The sequence below is a fragment of the Ammodytes marinus genome (genome assembly GCF_949987685.1).
Source record: "Ammodytes marinus genome assembly, chromosome: 13".
In the NCBI taxonomy this organism is placed as follows: Eukaryota; Metazoa; Chordata; class Actinopteri; order Uranoscopiformes; family Ammodytidae; genus Ammodytes; species Ammodytes marinus.
Window position 1 is genome coordinate 4,637,290 of NC_137217.1, and position 16,459 is coordinate 4,653,748.

Consider the following 16,459-nt stretch of genomic DNA (forward strand, 5'->3'; position numbering starts at 1 on the left):
GTTGTTTTTGTGAAATGTCATGTTTTGTGAAATATTGTTGTGTTTTGTTAAGTATATTTGAGAGCTTCGTAAAAAAAAGTATGTGCGTGAAGAAGCCTATTATTATGGTTGGGTTGTGAAACCTAATCATTTGTTTTTGAAAATGGATATATTGCAGTATTTTGTTTTCTTTGCAAAAACCTGAAATGGCAAAATAAACTATTTTCCCCCCAGAAGCTTTAATATTTTTATTTTTTCATGTGTCTTGATGAACTGTAGTAGATCAATCTTTAAACAAAATTCTGCAAGAGATTTTTAAAGCCAAAACCTTACAAATTCTAAAAACAGCTGTGTTTGGAATAAAGTAAATCTGTGTGTGTTGTTGCTGTTTTGAAAGAGTCATTCCAATGTGTGTATCATTTTGATGCTAAAAACTGTTTTGAAAAGGGATTGTTAGGATTTGTTTCAAGAGTTTCATCAGTTTCATTTTGCCATATCCCACTACTACAATTGGATTATAATGTGTGTGTTTGTATGTTTGTGCATGTGGACTGGATAAAGCACTGCATCCCTTCCAAACTTTGGCAAATTGCTCTCTAGGGTCCAATATTAAAATAAAGAAAAATAATAATAAAAAATTATAAAAAAAAATATTTAAAAAAATTATAAGAAAAAAAAACTTCACACTCACAAAAGTAAAAAAAACATATAACCAACTTAACTCGGAACAAACGAGGACAAACAACTGATCGGCAAAATGCCACCAAGGAAACGCTCATCACTCGGCAAGACATCAGCTCTGGCAAAGAGACAAAAATGGCCAGAGCCCGTGGATCTCTTTGAAGGATTCTTTGAACACCTCAGTGATGATATCGTCCACAATGAGGCCACAGCGCAAGGCTGCCCTAGAGAAGACATAGACATGCACCTCATCAATAATCTGGTGCTACTTGCCATTGAGGATGAACTTGCACAAATGGGAGGTACTTTAACCAAATACAGTGACATGCCACAGCCAAGACTACTCACAGAGGAAGAAAAGCTGACAAGGGTTTATAGGTCCGAAATATTCATCACTGAGGAGCAAAGACAAATTGTGCAGTTGCTTTCACCAAACCTTAACCATGAACAGTTAGAAATCTGTGAGGCTGTCTATCAGGCTGCACATGCAAGAAAGGAGGAAACGATTGACAGACAATTCATTCTGAATTCACCAGGAGGCTACGTTAAGACCTTTACTTTGAAGGTGATCTCAGCAAAGATCAGGTCATAGGGTGGCATTGTTCTTTGTGTTGGCAGCACAGGCTTAGCTGCTCAGAACCTTGAGGGTGGTAGGACAGCTCATTCAAGATTCAAAATCCCCATCCCTATTTTTGAAGACTCTGTATGTGCCATCAAAGCTGAGTCCTCATCAGAGAAAGCAAGTTGATCATCTGGGATGAGATGTTTAGTGTTCACCGCTTTAATATAGAGTGTGTGGAAAGAGCTCTGAGGGACCTTATGCAGTATCACCAACCGTGGGGCAGAAAACCTGTCCTGCTTGGGGGAGACCCTAGACAGACGCTACCAGTCGTCAAAAGAGCAGGCAGGGCTCAAATGGTCAAAGCCTGCATCCAGTCATCTCCCCTCTATCCCCTCCTGCAGGACAAACAGCTGAAGGTGAACATGAGGACCCATAATATAGAAAAGGATTTCTCCAACTACCTACTTGCTTTAGGAGAAGGTCACATTCATCACAAGGACAGTGAATTACAGGTACAAATTCCTCCAGAGCACTTGGTGACTGATTTGGCATCCCTGATTTCTGAGATTTTCCCTGGCCTATATGTGGGGACACAAACAACCTACTAAAAGGCACACACCTCTGAACAAGGACATCAGACACATTAACAATATGTGCCTGTCTCAATTCCCTGGAGAACAGAGAGTCTTCTTCTCAGCTGATTCAGTTCTAGAAGACAATCACAGAGATGCACTGCCTGTAGAGTTCCTCAACTCACTAACACCATCTGGAGTGCCTCCACATGACATGACACTGAACATAGGGGCTCCTGTCATGCTACTTAGAAACCTACAAGCTGGTCCTGGCCGGACTCTGAAGAACAGTGCAGATGATGACAAAGGTCATTGAATGTGAGATTTCTGTGGGCACAAATAAGGGTCAAAGGATCTTCCTGCTAATAATTCCTCACCACGACAGGAATGCTGAGCTACCCTTCACCTTTGTGAGACAGCAGTTCCCCATCACACTGGCTTTTTCATTGACTATCAACAAGGGTCAGGGGCAAGAGAATGACCAAGTTGGCATCTACCTTCCTCAAGCAGTCTTTGCATGGCCAGCTGTTCACAGCCTTCTAGGAGAAAGCCTGCCAGCAGCATCAAAGTTTTTATTGAAGATAATGAAAGAATCACAGACAACATTGTCTATCAAGAGCTTCTTTAAGTCATTGTCTTCATTCAAATAAAAGTGAATAAAAATAATATATAACATTGCACACAATCATTTCGTATATTTATTGGTTTATTAACACATTGTACAAATGCCAAGCTTGCATTTTGTTTTTGCTTTCAGGATTGTGTATCGTTGGTATAATACTTCCCATATTATTCTGTTAATAGCATTGATCTAGACACACATAAAACCATTTTGCTGCTAATACTGAGATAGTTAAGTGAGTAGTATGTCTGCTCTGCAATCTATATCAAGACACTGAGGGGAAATATTATCATAAGGAATGGAATGACACGCCCGAAGGGCGCTTTGTTCTAGTAATTTAGGAGTTTATCTCCAAGTGCTGTGGACATTTTAAATTTTTTAAATGATTACTATTGTAATAAACACGACTTCAATAAAATGGTGAAGAGGCAAAATAAAATAAACATTTCAAAACAGATAAGTCACTTAGGTAATATGCAAATAAAAGCAAGAAGTGAAAAAATTATTAATCGGATAGTAATTTTCAGAATAAAGGCATTGGAGAAAAAAAAGTGGTGTTAGTATCATCACAAATGACACGCTTATTATCCCAAATCTTTGTTGTTGTAACGTTACTGGGTGGAAAAACGCCACTCAAAATGTTGAGATGTATTTATTGTCTTCCTGCATTCACCTGCTGTTTCACCCTCCAGTCCAGTTGGCGGCAGTGATGCGCCTACAAGTTGGTTTGCCAACCGCCGGTAGACACCACAGAAGAAGACAACTACAACCTGAAAGCCAGAAGAAGAACGCTATGATCTAAAGAGTGTGCCCACATTTCATACAGTAGCAAGTTAATACTTATTCACTATTTGAACATGTTCATTTATATTAAGTAAACGACATGAACTAACTACGACATTCACAGTGGACAGCGTGGACAGTAGTGTTAGCTGGTTGATACAGTGGAGCCAAGCTTGTGAGCTTAAATGCTAGTTTAGTTAGCTTCTGTTGTGAAAGCTAACGCTACTAGCTTAGTTGAAAACCTGGCGTGTTAAACTAACGCAGCTAGTCAGCAACAGGTAACGAGCGTCCAGAACACATATTGAGGTAAGTGTATTCATTGATAACGTTCCTAGAGTGTTGTATGAAGTACAGTTATCATTCAAAATGTGTTAAAAATCCCAGTGAAACTGCTGGTTATGTTCAGTCTAAAGCAGTAATGGAAAGTACGTTGTATTTTTAGGCAGTCAGTTTGATAATCAACATTCATTTGATAATCAAAATAAAACGCTATGATGCGCTTAAACCATTTGATTGGATGATATCAAACCAACTATGCAACATAGACAGGGTATCCAAAGTACTGCGATGCTTGTTCTGGTCTTATTTTGCTTACAATATTATCATTTAAAATCACAATTAATTGTAAAGAAGATATATTCAGGCTTGCGGTATATGAGTGTTTGCATTGTACATTTGGTTGAACACTAAAACCATAAGAGCAACAGATAAGGGAACATAATATAGTAATGTTTTGTAAAAAGTCATGGAATGATTTAATAACCAGGCCTTGTGGTTGATGGATAGTGATATCCATGTATGTTGTTGCACAGTTGGTTTGACATCATTCAATGGTTAATGTGCATAGTAGGTTTTTTATTGAATTATTTTCAATGTCAGACTGACCAAATGGCGCTTTTTCTAAGGCTACGTTCAACATTGTGTAATTGAGCCTTGTCAGTGATGAATGTTTTTGTCTCACAGCATGGCGCTCAACATCGGAGAGGACCGTCTCAAGGAGATGGAGGCGGAGATGGCTCTGTGAGCACACACACACACACACACACACACACACACACACACACACACACACACACACACACACACACACACACTAGTGCTTGAATGATTGAATTGCATTGAATCCAGTCGGACTTGGTTTTTAAGGGCGCACTCACACGAGGGCTAGGCCCAGTTGTCCCGTACTGTGCCTAAGCACGATTCTTCAAATTTTATTAGTTTTATGCATTTTATTTCTAACCTCTCTCCTCTGTCTTGCTGTAGGTTTGAGCAGGAGGTCCTGGGTGGTCCAGTACAAGTATCTGGAAGCCCCCCTCTAATGGATGGTGTGCCCATAGCTCTAATAGATGGTGTGCCCTTTGCTGGAATTCCAATTGGGCGCCCCATCATAGGCACCAACACCTTCAGACAGGTTGGTATTCTAAATAAACTTAGCACAAAAAGTAAGGCAACGTGTGTTTGGTGGAGTATATCTTGGTTATAACAATGCTTCTTGGAAATACATCTTATACTGTTGGAAAGTCTGTTTATTTCCCTTTGGTGCTGTTTGTCCTGATGTGCTCAGCATTCAGCCTGTGTGTCTCTCTCTCACACACACGTTGTCTGTCTTCCTGTCTCCTAGGTCCAGCAGACGTTAGAAGCAGCCAGAGCGGCTAGTTATCCTCCACCACCAGCCTTTGTTGGACCAGGTGAACACATCCTCACAGTCCTCTCACGCACAAACAGACTAGGCTTTGGCAGGGATGTACAGTCCTGGACAAAAGTCTTGTCACTTATCAATTTTGTAGAAACAACAGCTTCTAACCTGACTTTTAATTAGTCCATTGGTTTTAGAAATGGCTCTTATGAAAGATAAAACCCTCCCAAATGATGTTTAATAAACTAAAATAAATTTGCTTAACTGAAGAAATATTGATAATTTAATGAACACAGAAAGGTCAGATGTTGGCAGGACAAAAGTCTTGTCGCCTACAGAGAGTAATGGGAAAATGTAACAAATAATTTACTTCAAATACAAAAATATGTTGCATAACATCAGTGAATTAAGTAGTGGTGCTGTGAGATCCATATTTAATATCTTGTTTGACTTCCATGAGCTTGAAGGACTGCATCCATGCGGTTTGACAATGATTCATACAATTTATTGATGAAGTCATCAGGAATAGCAAAGAAAGCAGTCTGACATGCCTCCCAGAGTTCATCAAGATTCTTTGGTTTGGTCTTCCATGCTTCCTCTTTCATTCTACACCAGACATGCTCAATGATGTTGATGTCTGGTGACTGGGCTGGCCAGTCCTGGAGCACCTTGATCTTCTTCGCCTTGAGGAACTCTGACGTAGAGATGGAAGTATGCGATGGAGCAACCATGTGATGTAATTCAACCTAAGATTCATCTGAGAAACCCACCTTCCTGGTCGAATCAGTGCCCAGAAGCCAGCACTAAACAAAAGGCAATTAAAAAAAAATGTGTGGCATTTTCTAAGGCCCACAGCCTGCTAAAAGCATGGACGCTGGAAAAGTGGCAGAAGGTGGATTTCTCAGAGCAATCTTCGGTTGAATTCCATCACAGCCGCCGCAAATATTGCAGGAGACCTACTGGAGCCTGCATGGATCCAAGATTCACCCAGAAAACAGTTAAGTTTGGTGGCGGAAAAATCATGGTCTGGGGTTACATCCAGTATGGGGGTGTGCGAGAGATTTGCAGGGTGGAAGGCAATATCAATAGCCTAAAATATCAAGAATAATGAGCTACCTCTTACATTCCCAACCATAAAAGGGGTCACATTTTGCAGCAGGGTGGTGCTCCATCGCATACTTCCATCTCTACATCAAAGTTCCTCAAGGCGAAGAAGATCAAGGTGCTCCAGGACTGGCCAGCCCAGTCACCAGACATGAACATCATTGAGCATGTCTGGGATAGAATGAAAGAGGAAGCATGGAAGACCAAACCAAAGAATCTAGATGAACTCTGGGAGGCATGTAAGACTGCTTTCTTTGCTATTCCTGATAAATTGTATGAATCATTGTCAAACCGCATGGATGCAGTCTTTCAAGCTCATGGAAGTCATACTTACTTACTTACGCCTTACCTCCAGAGTTCACGGTCACTGGCGTTCTTTTCTATCTGCGATAGTCTCTTGGTGTCTGCCTGGAGGTCCCGGCGCCAGGTGTTTTTAGGACGTCCTCTGCTTCTCTTCCCTTGAGGGTTCCAGGTCAGAGCCTGTCTGATGGTGCTTGGTTGTGGTTTGCGTAATGTGTGCCCGATCCATCTCCATCTTCTTCGTCCAATTTCGTCTGCTGCTGGGGGTTGTTTTGTTCTTGTCCACAGATCGTTGTTGCTGATCTTGTTCGGCCAGTAGATTTTCAGTATTCTTCTGAGACATTTGTTTATGAAGGTTTGCACTTTATTTATTGTGATCTTATTGATTCTCCAATCTCCATGTCTCTGCCCCATAGAGCAGGACGGATTTTACGTTGGAGTTAAAGATTCTGATTTTAGTCGTTTCCCGTATCTCTCTAGAGTTCCAGATGTTCTTGAGAAGTAGAAATGATGTCCTTGCCTTACCTATCCTAGCTTTTACCTCTGCATCTGTACCACCCTGACTGCTGATGATACTCCCCAAGTAGGTGAAGGACTCTACCTCTTCTAACATGGTGTCACCAAGGGTGATCGGTTCGGTACTAGTTGTATTTATCCTTATGTTTTTTGTTTTACCCTTATGGATGTTAAGTCCTACTTGTGAGGAAGTCTCTGTGAGTGTATTGATCTTGTCTTGCATCTGGTGGAAGTTATGTGACAGTAGTGCCAGGCCATCTGCGAAATCTAAGTCATCCAGTTGTGTCCATAATGTCCATCGGATTCCGTTCTTCCTTTGTTCTGTTGTTGTTCTCATGATCCAGTCAATGGCTAGTAAAAACAGGAATTGGGATAGAAGACAACCCTGTCTGACCCCAGTCTTGATCTGGAACTGTTCTGTGAGCTGTCCATCATGTATCACTCTACAGGTCATTCCAGAATAGCTGTTTTTAATGATGTTCACTAGCTTAGTGGGCACTCCATGGTGTCTCAATAACTTCCATGCGGTCTTTCTATGTACACTGTCGAATGCCTTCTCATAGTCGACAAAGTTGACATAGAGTGGGGAGTTCCACTCTAGTGACTGCTCCATGATAATGCGAAGAGTGGCAATCTGGTCGACACAGGACCTATTCTTTCTAAATCCTGCTTGCTCGTCCCTCAGTTGGTGGTCAACTGCATCCTTCATTCTGTCCAGGATGACTCTATTTAGCACTTTGCCTGGCACAGAGAGTAGGGTGATCCCTCTATAGTTGTTGCAGTTTCCCAGGTCTCCTTTCTTTGGGAGCTTGCTAATAAGGCCTTCTTTCCAGTCTGATGGTATCTCTTCTTCTTCCCAGATACTTTTGAAGAGTGGATGCAGCAGGCTCACCGTGGTACCAACGTCTGCCTTTAGGGCTTCTGCCGGGATGTTATCTGGCCCAGTTGCTTTCCCACTCTTCAGCTGTTGTATTGCTTTCCTGATCTCCTCTCTGCTGGGTATGTCACAGCTGATGGGGAGGTCGGTCTGTGCTGGTTGGATATCTGGTGGGTTTACTAGTGGGGGTCTATTTAGCAGTTCCTCAAAGTGTTCTGCCCATCTGTGTAGTTGTCCGTCCTTTGTTTTAATGCTGTTTCCCTCTTTATCCCTGACCGGTCTTTGTGGCCTGCTGTATTTGCCCGACAGCTTTCTGGTGGTGTCATACAACTGTTTCATGTTTCCATTTCTTGCTGCTTCCTCTGCTTCTTCGGCTAGGTTGTCGATGTATTTCCGCTTGTCCGCCTTAATGCTCCTCTTAACCATTCTATTGATATTTGTATACTCTTCTTGTGCCTTTGCCTTGGATGCTCTTGTACGGCTGTTTGTCACTGCTGCTTTCTTCTCTTTTCTTGTTTGGACCCTTTGTTGGGTTTCTGTAGATATCCACTCCTTTTGCTGGAATTTCCTGTAGCCAACCACTTCTTGGCAAGTGGATATTAGTGCGTCTTTAATATGTTGCCACTGACTGTCGATGCTGTTTTCGTCTTCAAGTAGGTCCTGGAGAACTTCAAATTTGTTTGATAGTTTCAGTCTGAATTCCTCTTGTTTTTCAGCGTCCCTCAATAGGCTCACGTTGTATTTCTGTCTGTTAGCTGTTGTCTCCGTCTTGTTCTTCTTAAGCTTGAGTTTCAGTCTAGCAGTTAACAAATGATGGTCAGATGCTACATCTGCCCCCCTTTTAACTCTCACGTCCTGTAGTGATCTTTCTGAACTTCTTGCTTATGCAGATGTGATCTATTTTGTTCTCTGTTGTGTGGTCTGGTGATACCCATGTTGCTTTGTGGATCCTCTTATGTGGGAAGATGCTGCCTCCGATAACAAGCTTGTTCAGTGCGCAGATATCCAGGAACTTTTCTCCGTTTTCACTTGCTTCTCCAAGTCCATGTGTTCCCATCACCTCTTCATATCCGATGTTTACTTTTCCTACCTTTGCATTAAAGTCACCCATGGATGGTGGTATCTTTCTCTGGATATTTGTCCAGGATGTTCTGAAGCCTGTCGTAGAACTCCTCTTTTTCTTCTTCTTCACTGGTGTTCGTTGGTGCGTAGCATTGGATGACATTCATCTTTATCTTCTCCTTTGTTGTCCTAAACGATGCTGTGATGATCCTTGGTCCATGGGCCTCCCATTCTATCAGTGCTCTCTGTGCGGCTCTTGATAGCATGAGAGCTACCCCTTCTGTGTGTGGGGCATCGTCATCTTCATGGCCCGAGTAAATCAGCAGCTCTCCACTCATTAATCTTTTCTGGCCTGACTGTGTCCATCTTGCCTCGCTGATGCCCAATAGTACAAGATTATAGTTTTTCATCTCTTGTGCTATTTGGAAGGTTTTCCCTGTTTGATACATTGTTCTTACATTCCATGTTCCAATGGTAATGTTCTTCCTGGTTGAGAGAAGGGTGGTCGGTCCTGCCGGTTCCAGGGGCTCCTGGCTTTCACCACACAACGTCATTTGTCTTCTAGCTGAAGAACTACTCTCTCCCAGGGCCGTGTCCTCTCTTAGTTCTCTTGTCGGGGTTTCTGTAACTGCAAGTGTTTTACAGGGTGGGGTTGTTGGCCCCACGCCCAACCCCCAACCTGGAGGACCAGGTGCTGCTTTTCGTCCGGCCTCTACTCTAAAACCTGCCCGGCATGGTTGCACCTACAGGGGGTATGAATCCCCGCCGGTATAGCCTTTAGAGTCATGGAGGCACGCAAGCCTCCCCACCACGGCAAGGTAGCAGCATTGGGGAGGTCATGGAAGTCATACAAGATATTAAATATGGATCTCACAGCACCACTACTTAATTCACTGATGTTATGCAACATATTTTTGTATTTGAAGTAAATTATTTGTTACATTTTCACATTACTCTCTGTAGGCGTCAACACTTTTGTCTTGCCAACATCTGACCTTTCTGTGTTCATTAAATGATCCATATTTCTTCAGTGAAGCAAATTTATTTTAGTTTATTAAACATAATTTGGGAGGGTTTTAGCTTTCATATGAGCCATTTCTAAAACCAATGGATTAATTAAAAGTCAGGTTAGAAGCTGTTGTTTCTACAAAATGGATAAGTGACAAGACTTTTGTCCGGGACTGTACACTGCCCGGCCCAAAATAAAGTCACACACTCTGAAATGTTTTGTTGGACCACAGGGCTCCAGACTGTAACCAAATGCTCTCATTTTGAGACGGTGCGAGACGAGTACTTTTTTACAGCTAGGGGCACACACCACTGGAATATTTGCCTACATTTTTTTCGTTATTATTATTATTAGTGCTACATATAGACTTATATTTAGTATGCTCCAGAGTTGCCTAAAGGAAACATTATGAAGGCTTTGATGTTGGTTTATTCATTTCTACTGTGTTGTGTCTGTGTGTACCAGTCCCTCCAGTACGTGCTCCCATGCTGAGACCAGCCTTTGTCCCTCACATCCTGCAGAGACCTGGTAAGGTTACCTCCATACACTGTTTACTGCTTTGATTCACTTATTAGCAGTGTTTCCCCATTGTCCATAGTATCAGCACAACTGTAATGGTTAGCTTAACATGTAGTTTTTGTATGATCAGGATTTAGTATTGGTATTAATAGAGAGTTATTATATCGTATTCTATTTCTCAATAAATGTTTTTTTTATCAATGTGCCATTGAGGTGATTTACCACTACTAGTTAACTAACTAACACCCTCCTGTCTTGTGCCGGGGATGGATCCAGTGACCATGAGGTTACTGGTTGGCCACCTTTCCTCTAGGCCATACTACCACCCATATACCCAATACTTTAGGGCGCACTCACACTAGGCAGGTTTGCCTGTTCCGTGCTGCAGGAAGATTCCCCACTCCCCCGCTGGCCCGTGGTCACACTGCTCCCAAAGGCCGCGGCCCGGGCACGATTGCTCTATCATACGTACGTCATCACGTCGTAATACGATACATACGTCATCACCAAGCGTACTCGCTGCTGGAATTAGTAGAACAACAATGGAGAACAACGTTAGTTGCGGATTGCCCCAAACACCTCCGAAATGTTGTGGGTCTCATCCAGCTGCGACCATGGCTGCGACTGAATACTGTCGTCGGCCCAATTTTCTAGCAAACTCTCCACTTCGCGATCGCACCGGAACCCACTCGTGAACCTCTTGCCGCCATTGTTTACAATTGTTGTGGGGAAGAAGGGTCGCGCATGGACTACGTCAGCCAGCTCAGGTTGCGTATCCGTGCGTGTGTGTGCGCGTGTCATCTCATTAGCATCTGTACTTTGGCCACGGCACACCTCTCCCAAGTGTGCAGTGGCCAAGGGGCTGTTCCGTGCTGTCACACTAGCCAAACGTTCTAGACTTTACTATGCAAATGAGCTCGGGCACGGGGCCGCGGCCCTAGTGTGAGTGGCTCCTTAGTTGAAAGCTGCCTAAGCACTTCATGGATGGTATTTAGACAGTGAAATGGCCATTGTTCTTATCTGGCATCTCTGTGAATATACGCCTTCATTCACAAAATGTGCTTCATATTTCTGTTCACATCCTAACAGTAGGTGGTCCTCGGATGCCGATGATGCGTGCTCCTCCAATGGCTCCCCCTATGCCCCGGCCTCCTCCCCCTCCTCCCATGATGCTGCCTCCTAACATGCAGGGCCCCTCACACCCAGGCCAGGCACACCACGGACCCTCACACCCAGGCCAGGCACACCACGGACCCTCACACCCAGGCCAGGCACACCCTGGCCAGCCCCACCCTGGCCAGCCCCACCCTGGCCAGCCCCACCCTGGCCAGCCCCACCCCGGCCAGCCACACCCGGGCCAGCCACACCACGGCCCCTCACACCCGGGCCAGGCACACCCGGGCCAGCCCCAGAGCCACCTGGGCCAGCCACACCACGGCCCCTCACACCAGGGCCCCGCTCAGCCCATGGGGACCGGCCCGCCTCAGGTCAGCACTTTTTGTTTCATTTGTAATGTATGTTCACCGGTCCTATAGAGTTTAACGTTACAGGCTTTAAACCTATTGGTCCTGACTTCACCACCATTTGTATTTAGTTATCTCTTGACCCAGCTTCGTTGTGCCTCCCTCAGGTTAGGAACATGGTCTCCATGGTGTCAGCCCCGCCCACAAGACAACAAGGCCCGCCTCCCATGAAACCCAGCCCGTCAATCTTCCAGGCAGCTCCCACCGTGTACTCTGCTCCTCCTGCCCCTGTGGGACATAAAAGAATTGATGTCAGAGCTCAGAGACAAGCCAGAATGGTATGTACATATTAAATGATACGGTATATGTTATATGCTAAATACCATAGGGTTATCGCAACTGGCTCACCTTTACAGCTATCCGCCCCGGCACCATCTGTGCCGGGGCGTATGCTGCGTATGCCCTGTCACAGCTTGGTAGGGTGACAAAAATAGGAAAGGCATGGTACAGTCATTTTGGTACTTCCCAACTGTTTACATTGGAGACACAAATGATTGCATGTGGTACTGTACCAAACCGAACAGCTCGCTCAGTGGAAAGCAGGCCATAGTGAACCTGAAAGGGGGTGGAGCATGTCTGAACATGCTGTAGTATGAGCCAGTGTGAGTGTGTCTAATACATTGTATCTGATGTGTATGTTGCAGGAGGAGCTGGCAGCGCGGGTAGCAGAGCAGCAGGCAGCAGTGATGGCTGCAGGTCTACTGGAGAAGAAGAAGGAGAGTGAAGATATCAGCAACGTGATCGGACCCAGCATGCCTGAGCCTGAGACACAACACACTGAGGTACAGTCAAAGCAAGCCACGCCTTCTGCTGTTCACACTAAAGGGCACCTTTCCGTGCCCAAGTATGTTTGCCCCATATAAAGTGTGTGTGTGTGTGTGTGTGTGTGTGTGTGTGTGTGTGTGTGTGTGTGTGTGTGTGTGTGTGTGTGTGTGTGTGTGTGTGTGTGTGTGTGTGTGTGTGTGTGTGTGTGTGTGTGTGTGTGTGTGTGTGTGTGTGTGTGTGTGTGTGTGTGTGTGTGTGTGTGTGTGTGTGTGTGTGTGTGTGTGTGTGTGTGTGTGTAAGATTTCCAAAGGAGTAGTTTCCTTAAAGGGCAGCGCTTTTTAAAAAAAACTGGTCGGAGCAGGTGTGCCTCACAGCCTCTGTTACCACGGTGATCTAGCCAGGTAAAAAGAGTCTGAAAACTCTTTAGACTCAACAGACCTCGCTCAGCTGTTAATCTGTGAGACCAGAGCACAGGGGGCGTCTACAAAGGGAAACACACAAGAGAAATATTCAGTCCCTTCACTCTGATACAGTGCAGTGCAGATATCAGTGGAGCTTAGAGGTAACATGAGGTTGTAGCTAAAATGCATCGTTTAGTATTTCAATAATGTTTAGTTTATGAGTTTTTAGGCCCTGAAGTTTGAATCTGTCAGCTTCACCTTAGTCTTAACCTGTCGAGGGTTCATCTAAAAACACAACACCTAATAACCTAATACTGGAGATGAAAATGTCTCCTTCCTTTTGGCATCAGTGTCAGCCTGTAAACACAACACCAGGACTCACATTCCTCTGTTACCTGTCTGCTTTCTTTTCCCCATGACGGACCAACACACACGGAGGACAGTGTTAACGTACAAGGAAATGTTCAATTAATCTGTTTGTGTGTGTGTGTGTGTGTGTGTGTGTGTGTGTGTGTGTGTGTGTGTGTGTGTGTGTGTGTGTGTGTGTGTGTGTGTGTGTGTGTGTGTGTGTGTGTGTGTGTGTGTGTGTGTGTGTGTGTGTGTGTGTGTGTGTGTGTGTGTGTGTTTTTTTTCTCAGCCTGTGGAAGGTGCCACAGAGGACAAAAAGAAATCCAAATCGGAGAAGGTGAAGAAATGTATCCGTACTGCGGCGGGGACCAGCTGGGAGGACCCCAGTCTGTTGGAATGGGAGAATGGTACAAACTCTTGATTATTATGAGCAAGCACTGGGGGCGCCCTTAGCTCAGTTGGTAGGGCGTCCCCCCCATTGGCCTCGGCCAGCAGTGGACCCGGGTTCGATTCCAGCCCGCGGTCGTTCTCTGCATGTCACTCCCCTCTCTGCCCCATTTCAACTCTGTCTCTACACTATCAATAAAGCATAAAAATGCCCAAAAAAATATCTTAAAAAAAACAGGCATCTAGGGGTGTGACCATACCCTCACCTCACCGTCACCGTGTGTCTCCTGTGTTCTAGATGATTTCCGTATATTCTGCGGTGACCTTGGTAACGAGGTGAATGATGACATACTGGCCCGAGCCTTCAGCAGATACCCCTCCTTTCTCAAGGCTAAGGTGAGCCTGTTTCTCTCTCTCCCTCTGTTTTCTTCTTGGTAATCAAATGACCTGTCAATCACACTGGCTGCCTCTGGCTCTCATTTTTTATTCATCTATTTATCTATCTATTTCTATTTATCTATTTATTGTTATTTCAGTGATTCTTGAGAACCGGGACAAAATATCTTCCATATGTAACTGCTGTTATGTTTAAAACTAAAAATATTTACATTTGTAGATGTTATTAGGGATTAAGAGTAGAATGTCTGGAGCACAATTATCCCCTTAAATTTAATTTTATCATTATTATGTCAAATATATGACACTTGTTATCTTCTCATGACGTCCAAAACAGTGTGTCCACAGAGAAGGTTTCAATCTTTCATATGCAATAAAACCTATTAAAAATGTACTTTAATGATTAAAAAGAGCTTTTTTCATCAAAAGCAACACTAAATAATCTCTCATATCAATAAAAACAGTTTTTCTACAACACATTCATGTTTTATAAGGATTCTAAGTGGTGGGACCACTTTACTGTAAGTCAACACCGTCAGACATTTCATTATGTAAAATGTAATAAAATCAGGCGAAATAAGGGGCAGCTGTCACCATGAAGGACCTCTCGTCACATTCTACCTCTGCAGAGTACATTAGAGTCAGGCAGGCTCTGATAAGTGTTGTAGTTTTAGAATATTTTACATTCCGAATCTTGAAAGTCCTGCGTCACAACCATGATACGTCAACACCGACTTAACATTTCTGAAGAAGTTATTTGAAATGTTTTGATCATTTTATTTTCCTGAAGTAGTTCATACCTGCACCTATCATCAACAGAAAAACCAAATGGCTACTAGATAAATTCCATTTATGTTTAAGAAACGTTAAATATGTCAACACCGTCAGACAGGAAATCTGACGGAGTTGACATCTGATGGTGGTGATAGGCCAATGACGGTAAATATATATATATATATATATACATATATGTATCCCTTATTTGTCATGTCATGTTTGGGATATGTTTAAATAATTATCCCAGATGCAAAACAACCATGTGGCAGCAGACAGCAACATTTGGCCTATTCTTCATTTGCACATTGGAGTTGTTTACCAATGTAATGGAGGTGATTAGAAGGATACACCATCTCATTTTGGACGGGGGTTAAACACAAATAAACAAAGTACAAAACACAATCACACACATACAAAGCTTTCCAAAGCCAAACTTCTCCAACACCCACTGACTCCACCTTCATGTATATGCAGCTGCATTTACAATAAGCTATTTTCAGCGCAACACACAGTACTGACAAGTAGCAGATCGTGGGGAGATACTCACTGATTTGTCAACAAGCATTGTCCAGAATGGCTGCCTCCACCTTTAAACAGCTGTGGGTGTGTGTGTGTCAGTCGGATAAATCAAATCAGCTAAAGAATTGTTTTGCTCAGGTGGTGAGAGACAAGCGTACAGGAAAGACCAAGGGCTACGGCTTCGTCAGCTTCAAGGACCCTAATGACTACGTCAGAGCCATGAGAGAGATGAACGGTCAGTCTCTTTACACAAAACAGCCTTGTTTCCACTGGGAGGTACGGTTTGGTTTGGAACGGTACACTCAAAAGTTGGCAAGTGTACCAAAAAAAAAAAAAAGCAGTACCCATTTTCTCACCCTTTGGTTGGGGTTCCAAGCCCTCACCTAGAGGTTGGAGCTACACATTGCAGTCTGGAACCCATCCATAATATACCCCACATTCCAAGGAAAGGTACTGTCTGCAGTGGAAACGCAAGCCAGATCTAGGGGTTACCGTTCCAAACTGTAATGCTCAGGGGAAACAATGCATAAGCCTCTTTCACCTGTTGTTGTTTTTAATATTCATTCGGTTATGTTGTTCTTTTTTTTTAAATGTAGATTTTGTCACACTTGAAATGATTTGATGTAGATGGGACCTTGTTGACTTGCCAACTGTAACAGAATAGCCTGTGATTCTTCCATCCATCCCTTACAGTGTTTGTCTGTTTGTAAATGTCTGTGTCTCTCTGTGTGTTTGTCCAGGGAAGTACGTGGGCAGTCGGCCCATCAAACTGAGGAAGAGCATGTGGAAGGATCGCAACATGGAAGTGGTCCGCAAGAAACAAAAAGAGAAGAAGAAGCTGGGCCTCCGATAGTGTTTTATGTGTGTGTATGTGTTGTGCCCCCCCCCCTCTAGTGAACAGTAACATTGTGTGAGAGCATGGCTGTTAATGTGATCTATCCAATCAGGAGATGTACCGAGAGTGTATAGGTGTTCACTTTTTTAACTTGTGTTCCTTTAAATAAAACCATCCTTTTGTTAGTGGTTGACATTGTAGTAGTGGTGTTGCTTCTTGTGTGGTCTCGACAGTCCATTCCACTTGAAAGATGTCCAGGCATAATAAACAGGGGACCCTATTCAGT

At 43.6% G+C, this 16,459-nt stretch overlaps 1 protein-coding gene across 1 annotated transcript; it reads left to right on the forward strand.

Annotated features, from left to right (window-relative positions):
- Positions 1-3,189: 3,189 nt before the first annotated feature.
- On the forward strand, positions 3,190-16,366 carry rbm42 (RNA binding motif protein 42). The gene is made up of 12 exons (XM_080039003.1): positions 3,190-3,505; positions 4,163-4,219; positions 4,463-4,610; positions 4,821-4,887; positions 10,169-10,231; positions 11,312-11,709; positions 11,853-12,023; positions 12,390-12,527; positions 13,549-13,666; positions 13,945-14,042; positions 15,477-15,573; positions 16,079-16,366. The coding sequence occupies exons 2-12, from the start codon at positions 4,164-4,166 to the stop codon at positions 16,189-16,191; spliced, it is 1,467 nt and encodes a 488-aa protein (XP_079895129.1). The 5' UTR covers positions 3,190-3,505; position 4,163; the 3' UTR covers positions 16,192-16,366.
- Positions 16,367-16,459: the final 93 nt, after the last annotated feature.

Coding starts and splice junctions, on each gene's coding strand:
- rbm42 (XM_080039003.1), top strand. CDS start 4,164: ATGGCGCTCAACATCGGAGAGGACCGTCTCAAGGAGATGGAGGCGGAG. Junction 4,220..4,462: donor ATGGAGGCGGAGATGGCTCT/GTGAGCACACAC, acceptor GTCTTGCTGTAG/GTTTGAGCAGGAGGTCCTGG. Junction 12,024..12,389: donor CTCAGAGACAAGCCAGAATG/GTATGTACATAT, acceptor TGTATGTTGCAG/GAGGAGCTGGCAGCGCGGGT.